Here is a 7,152-nt window from a genome sequence, read left to right as displayed (position 1 = left end):
ACCATGCCTCCACTAGATGTATGTGTGAGTGTATGTTAGTGTGCCAGTACCAGCTCCTGTATCACCATGCCTCCACTACAGTATATGAGTGTATGTTAGTGTGCCAGTACCAGCTCCTGTATCACCATGCCTCCACTAGATGTATGTGTGAGTGTATGTTAGTGTGCCAGTACCAGCTCCTGTATCACCATGCCTCCACTACAGTATGTGTGTGTGAGTGTATGTTAGTGTGCCAGTACCAGCTCCTGTATCACCATGCCTCCACTACAGTTTATGAGTGTATGTTAGTGCGCCAGTACCAGCTCCTGTATCACCATGCCTCCACTACAGTATATGTGTGTGAGTGTATGTTAGTGTGCCAGTACCAGCTCCTGTATCACCATGCCTCCACTAGATGTATGTGTGTGTGAGTGTATGTTAGTGCGCCAGTACCAGCTCCTGTATCACCATGCCTCCACTACAGTATATGTGTGTGAGTGTATGTTAGTGTGCCAGTACCAGCTCCAGTATCACCATGCCTCCACTACAGTATGTGTGTGTGAGTGTATGTTAGTGTGCCAGTACCAGCTCCAGTATCACCATGCCTCCACTACAGTATATGTGTGTGAGTGTATGTTAGTGCGCCAGTACCAGCTCCTGTATCACCATGCCTCCACTACAGTATATGTGTGTGAGTGTATGTTAGTGTGCCAGTACCAGCTCCAGTATCACCATGCCTCCACTACAGTATGTGTGTGTGAGTGTATGTTAGTGTGCCAGTACCAGCTCCTGTATCACCATGCCTCCACTACAGTTTATGAGTGTATGTTAGTGCGCCAGTACCAGCTCCTGTATCACCATGCCTCCACTACAGTATATGTGTGTGAGTGTATGTTAGTGTGCCAGTACCAGCTCCAGTATCACCATGCCTCCACTACAGTATGTGTGTGTGAGTGTATGTTAGTGTGCCAGTACCAGCTCCTGTATCACCATGCCTCCACTACAGTATATGAGTGTATGTTAGTGCGCCAGTACCAGCTCCTGTATCACCATGCCTCCACTACAGTATATGAGTGTATGTTAGTGCGCCAGTACCAGCTCCTGTATCACCATGCCTCCACTACAGTATATGTGTGTGAGTGTATGTTAGTGTGCCAGTACCAGCTCCAGTATCACCATGCCTCCACTACAGTATATGTGTGTGAGTGTATGTTAGTGTGCCAGTACCAGCTCCTGTATCACCATGCCTCCACTACAGTATATGTGTGTGAGTGTATGTTAGTGTGCCAGTACCAGCTCCTGTATCACCATGCCTCCACTAGATGTATGTGTGAGTGTATGTTAGTGCGCCAGTACCAGCTCCTGTATCACCACGCCTCCACTACAGTATATGAGTGTATGTTAGTGTGCCAGTACCAGCTCCAGTATCACCATGCCTCCACTACAGTATATGTGTGTGAGTGTATGTTAGTGTGCCAGTACCAGCTCCAGTATCACCATGCCTCCACTAGATGTATGTGTGAGTGTATGTTAGTGCGCCAGTACCAGCTCCTGTATCACCATGCCTTCACTACAGTATATGAGTGTATGTTAGTGTGCCAGTACCTGTCTCCTGGATAACGACTCCAGGATAACCATGCCTCCACAAGATGTGTGTGTATGTGTGTGTGTGACTGTGTGTACTGACTCCTGTATCACCATGCCTCCACATGATGTGTATGAGTGTATGTTAGTGTGCCAGTCCTTTTGTCACCATGCCTCCACTAGATTGTGTGTGTGTGTGTATATATATATATATATATATATATATATATATATATATATATATATATATATATATATATATATATATATATGTGTACCAGTAGCGACTCCTGTATCACCAAGTCTCCACTACATTTTGTGTGTAAGCATATGTTAATGTGCCAGTAACGGCTGTTGTATCATCATGCCTGCACTAGATGTGTGAGTGTATGTTAGTGTGCCAGTACTGGCTAATGTATCACCATGTCTCCACTAAATTTGTGTGTGTGAGTGAGTGTATGTTAGTGTGGAAGTATTTTTATTTTAAGTAACTCAGCTGCCCGCACACAAATTAACTATGCTGTCAACGGAAAAACACATTTTTCAAGCTGCACATCCCCCCCCCCCCCCCCCCCCCCACGCACACACACCTTCCTGCTTATCCCTGTCATTTGGCATGATCCAAACCCCTGGCGGTCCTTGCTGCGTTGTTGTTGAATTACATTGCAAAGTCATTGCGCATGACTCTGCACCAGCCCTTCTCTGCTTTTTCCTGCTGCTGCGACCTGGGCCACCTAAGAAGAGGCGCTGGCAGCCGTCATGGAGAACCGCCACTTGCTGCATCTATTACAAGGTGCTAAAATGCTGGTTTATTGCTGTGTTAGCCTTTGTGTGTGTGTGTGTCTTAACAGCTCAATATCTTTTCCCCGTATTTAATTAACCCCCATCCTGCCACTTGCACCTGTTACACGTGACTTCTGCATGATACCTGCTCTCATAGGTAGCCTATTGGTCCACTGCGGGCACCGTATGTACGAACGTACAGGACCCATCACCTCCGATCATTAAACAATGGCACATATGCCTGGAGGTGACGGGTCCTGTACGTTCGTACATACAGTGCCCGGGGTGGAATAATAGGCTACCTATGGCAGCAGGTACCGTGACGAAGAAGCCACGTGTAACAGGAGATGCGGAAGCAACTGACAGCGCAGTAGGCTAAGGATTAATAGAACATACGGGGAAAAGATATCGGGCCGGTAACAGGTTTTACCGCTATACTGCATAGTACATCCCGTCCTCACATTCTCTCTCTCTCAGTTTGTAAGTATAATGTTCATTTTTACAGGTACCCCTACCCTATTGGATTCTACTGGATAAGTGGACGTGATCGGCGTGGGATGTAGGTAAGTAATCTCTCTTTCATTTTTACAGGTACCCCTATTCCTATTGGATTCTACTGGACAAGTGGACGTGATCGGCGTGGGATGTAGGTAAAGTAATCTCTCTTTCATTTTTACAGGTACCCCTATTGGATTCTACTGGACAAGTGGACGTGACCGGCGTGGGATGTAGGTAAGTATGTGTGAGTGTGTGTGTTTTAATACATTTTTACTTTCACGGTGTGTGAGTTGTGTTTTTATTTGGGTAATTTTATTGTTGTAGAACTACAGGTATCTGCGGGCCCGTTATTTCCCCGCATGCTGGTACTTGAGGTTCTCCAAGTACAAGCAAGCGGGGGAGGCTTGCTGGGCCTTGTAGTTCCACAACAAAAAACTATTCTTTTTTTTTTTACACACATGGCTATCAGCCCGGCACCCACCGCCCAGGGGTGCTGGGGACAGCCTCGGGCTTCACCCCTGGCCCTTGGGTGCCTGGAGGGGGTGACCCCTTGATTTAAGGGGTCCCCACTCCTCCAGGGAACCCCGGCCAGGGGTGACTAGTTGGGGGGGTAATGTCACGGCTGCATGGACCTACATAAATGTGTCCCCCGGCTGTGGCATTATGTCCCTGGCTAGTGGAGCCCGGTGCTGGTTTCAAAAATACGGGGGACCCCTACATCTTTTGTCCCCTGTATTTTTGGAACCAGGACCGGACTAAGAGCCCGGTAATGGTTGTCAAAATACGGGGAACCCCTTTCCAATTTTTCCCCCAGTATTTAAACAACCAGGACCGGCTCAAAGAGCCCGAGGCTGGTTATACTTAGGAGGGGGGACCTCACGCATTTTTTTTACCGATTCAGACCCTTCTCCATTAAGTTAATGGAAGCCCTGGACAACAAAATTGCAAAAAAAAAAAAAAAAAATTCTATAAAAATGTACAATATATCACAAGTATGATGAGCAGGCAGGCAGCGGGCATTGGCGGCATCGGACTGAGATGCAAATTAGTGGAGGAGGCCTGGGTCAGTGATGGTGGGCGAGTTTGTAAGCCATTGGCGGTGGCAGCGGGCATCGGCTCAGAGGCAGTAGCGGGCATTGGCTCGACGGCGGTAGGGGTCATCGGCAGGATGTGGCGGACATTATGGCTGTAGTGCCTTACCAGCCACTGACCTCACTGCACGCCACTGGGTTGCATGAGTACTTAATTGCTACATAGGTGCATTTTGAAGAGCACGGCACATACTGTATAACAATACTCCCTAAAGACTCCCAGGCATAGCAGTTTGTCTATTTATAACAATTCCCCTGTATAGTATTGTGTATGTTTGTAGAGAGTAGCTAAAAACACCCTTCGACAAAATCTGAGCCAGCTGTGTCCACACTTTTATCCCCAACCCCCATAAAGGGGTGGTCTTCAGTATGCCGGCGGTCGGGCTCCCGGCGACCAGCATACCGGCGCCGGGAGCCCGACAGCCGGCATACCGACACTTATTTTCCCTCGTGGGGGTCCACGACCCCCCTGGAGGGAGAATAAAATAGTGTGGCGCGCGCGCGCCACTGTGCCCGTAGCGTGGCAAGCCCGCAAGGGGCTCATTTGCGCTCGCCACACTGTCGGTAAGCCGGCGGTCGGGCTACCGGCGCAGGTATGCTGGTCGCCGGGAGCCCGACCGCCGGCATATCGTAGTGAACCCCCCATAAAGAACACCAAAGCGTAGACGGGTTATATTCACCACAATGTCTACTGAGTAACATACTATGCAACCTGATTAAGTAGATGCTGTATATACATTTACATTTCAATTTCCCACGGGACACGGTGCACAGAGGTCCTGATAATAGATAGATCATAGATATTTCCATTATAAAAAAAAAAAAAAAAAAAATAATACTGTCACAAAGCACTTTGAAATAATAGCAAATATATTGATTTCTTCAATATATGGGATATGAATAAAGACAGAGGCCATTACCAACCCCATATATGGAAAACTCCAACACGGCTATATGGGAACAGACATTCACACCTGTTTCTCAAGGGAGAACAGCCTTGAAGTTCTCATTACAAAACATGCAAATAACAAATACAGCATTCAGTCATCATATTACTGACATAAGAGACATTAATCTAAGTTACAGCACAGTGTTCATTTAGTCGTATACATTAAAGAGTGTGCTTAATTATAATAATTGTATTACAGGAGTAAATGATATCAAGAAAAGAAAAGCCTTTAAAAGAACAAAAGCTGATGAATTGGTTCCCTGATACAATTCTTACAATTTACTACCAAAACATAAGGGAATGAAATGTCCAGATAACTAACGAACGCACCACAATTCCATCGAGTGTGAAACCATTACAGGTACATTTGTTTAACATTTTCCCAAACCAATTAAGTTTACGTACTCATTTCTCAACTGAATATAAACCGGTATCACACACACACGCGCAACTATTTAGCAAAGCCGCATACACCTCTAGTCACCATAACCGGCACAGCATTGCGTGGCTCAGGCCATACTGTACATTATACGCAATTACATAATCCAGATTTAAACAAACAGAAGTTAGAAATCTGTCAGATTACAATAATGGGTGGTAGAAGTATAGTGTGCGCCTGTGCTGTTCATAGCCAGAGAGCAGCCAGGTAATAAAAGTGATACAGGAAGGATGAGGGCACCTACCTCTAACCAGTGTAAGAGGCACCTTGTTACCATAGGAGCAGCACATTGGCAACGAGCTGTGCCAGTCCTCATCCCTGCTGGGGTAGCTGGTTAATGGCACAGGGGTGACAGCACTGCCTCACTCACACCAGCCCTGCAGTACTACACTAGGACGGGCAGCGCTGCATGTAGCAGCAGGGCACTGCAGCAGTGGGCACAGGACCGAGCTCAGGAGCCGGTACACCAACCACACACTGCTGCAGCATCCCAGCGCACACCCGCACCGCCTCCCCGGGCGCAGCCTTTCTCCCCCATGCCAGCAGCCATTCAACAGAGCCGATCCTCAGTCCCCAGGCTTCCCGGTGACAGGCCTAGCTCCCGGGCCGGCCCTCTGCTATCCCCGACTGCCTCCATCAACACCGCGTGTTTACCGGCCCCCTGGCACGCCCGAGCTCACCGCCCCCTGTGTCCCGGGCCCCGGGCACTCACCGTAAATGGGCCTGAGACGCCTGTCGTTAGGATCCTGCACATGGCCCCGCGCCGCCATGATGACAAGCGCAGAAGCGGAGTGCGCATGCGCGGCAGGAAGCGGACGGCGGCGATAAGGGGACAGCAGCGGAGGGATGGCCGGCGCCCGCCAGTCACCCCGGGTACAGCTGCTCCTGCAGGCTCCCTTCCTCCCCAGCCTGTGAGGGAGAGAGTACAATAAGCAACCGCTAAGGCTGCACATGATCTATGTGATAATAGTAACTCCTGGAATATCTGCTTTATTATACAAGGGTTTTCTTGATAGTGTCAGGAAAGAAGATTCTCGTTAGGTAGTTGTATTCATTTAATTGATTATCATTTTTATTTATAATTGTAATTTGTATCTACTTTTTCTAGCATAATTGTAACTGTTACCTTTAACAATAACGCTCAACAGACACAGAATTCACTGGTGTAATACATCTCAATACATTGCGTATAGTTTAATGCAACTTCTACTAAAACAGTCAAGCCACATCTGTACTCTTTCGTGGTGCAATAAATACACTTGTTATTGGGGCCAGTGAAAAGTGTGGAGAAGTGAGCCAGTCGAGAAGTTGCACATGGCAACCAATCAGCCTTGAAGTAACATTTATAATTTGCATACTATAACATTATACAGAGCAGCTGGTTGGTTGCCATGTGCAACATCTCCACTGACTCAAACACTTTTCACTGCTTCATGAATAGACCCCATTGTCCTGAACTATGGGATCTTTCATGTAAGAATGAGATATTTAGGTGTTACTTATCACCAAACATGATCGCATTCCTATAGTGATTATTTTTCCCCACAATTCATGAAACCTTACCTTTTCCATGATGCGATCCGGTATCCAGCTCTTGGGCGATCCTGGCTTCTGTCCTTCGACTTCTTTCCTTTCATTTTGTTCCTACTACGTATGCACCAGGAAAAGAGGCATGGCAGCAGCAGTGGGGCACAGGTCAGAGTGGCAGCAGGTGAGGAGGGAAGCCAGAGCAGGGTGGGGGCAGAGCAAGGTGGAAGAGGTGACATATATGCATATGTTGTGTCAGCTTAGGAGGAGGAGACCTTGTTATTTTGGGTCATCTTGCTATA

At 47.5% G+C, this 7,152-nt stretch overlaps 1 protein-coding gene across 2 annotated transcripts in view; it reads right to left on the bottom strand.

The window, feature by feature from the left end:
• The window catches only part of NAA25 (N-alpha-acetyltransferase 25, NatB auxiliary subunit), a 335,868-nt gene extending 329,624 nt beyond the window's left edge, over positions 1 to 6,244 (bottom strand). The window contains exon 1 of one of the 2 annotated variants that reach the window (XM_063964363.1): positions 6,036 to 6,244. In XM_063964363.1, the coding sequence (XP_063820433.1) occupies positions 6,036 to 6,093 (58 nt within the window). In that variant the 5' untranslated portion in view covers positions 6,094 to 6,244. Of the gene's footprint in view, positions 1 to 5,567; positions 6,014 to 6,035 lie in introns of those variants that run through there. The other variant, XM_063964364.1, reaches the window with a different exon arrangement.
• Between the last annotated feature and the right edge of the window lie 908 nt (positions 6,245 to 7,152).

The sequence above is a fragment of the Pseudophryne corroboree genome, chromosome 1, assembly GCF_028390025.1.
Source record: "Pseudophryne corroboree isolate aPseCor3 chromosome 1, aPseCor3.hap2, whole genome shotgun sequence".
Classification (NCBI taxonomy): Eukaryota; Metazoa; Chordata; class Amphibia; order Anura; family Myobatrachidae; genus Pseudophryne; species Pseudophryne corroboree.
The sequence above is the reverse complement of the archived record's forward strand: the minus strand, read 5'-3'. Positions and strand labels throughout refer to the sequence as shown.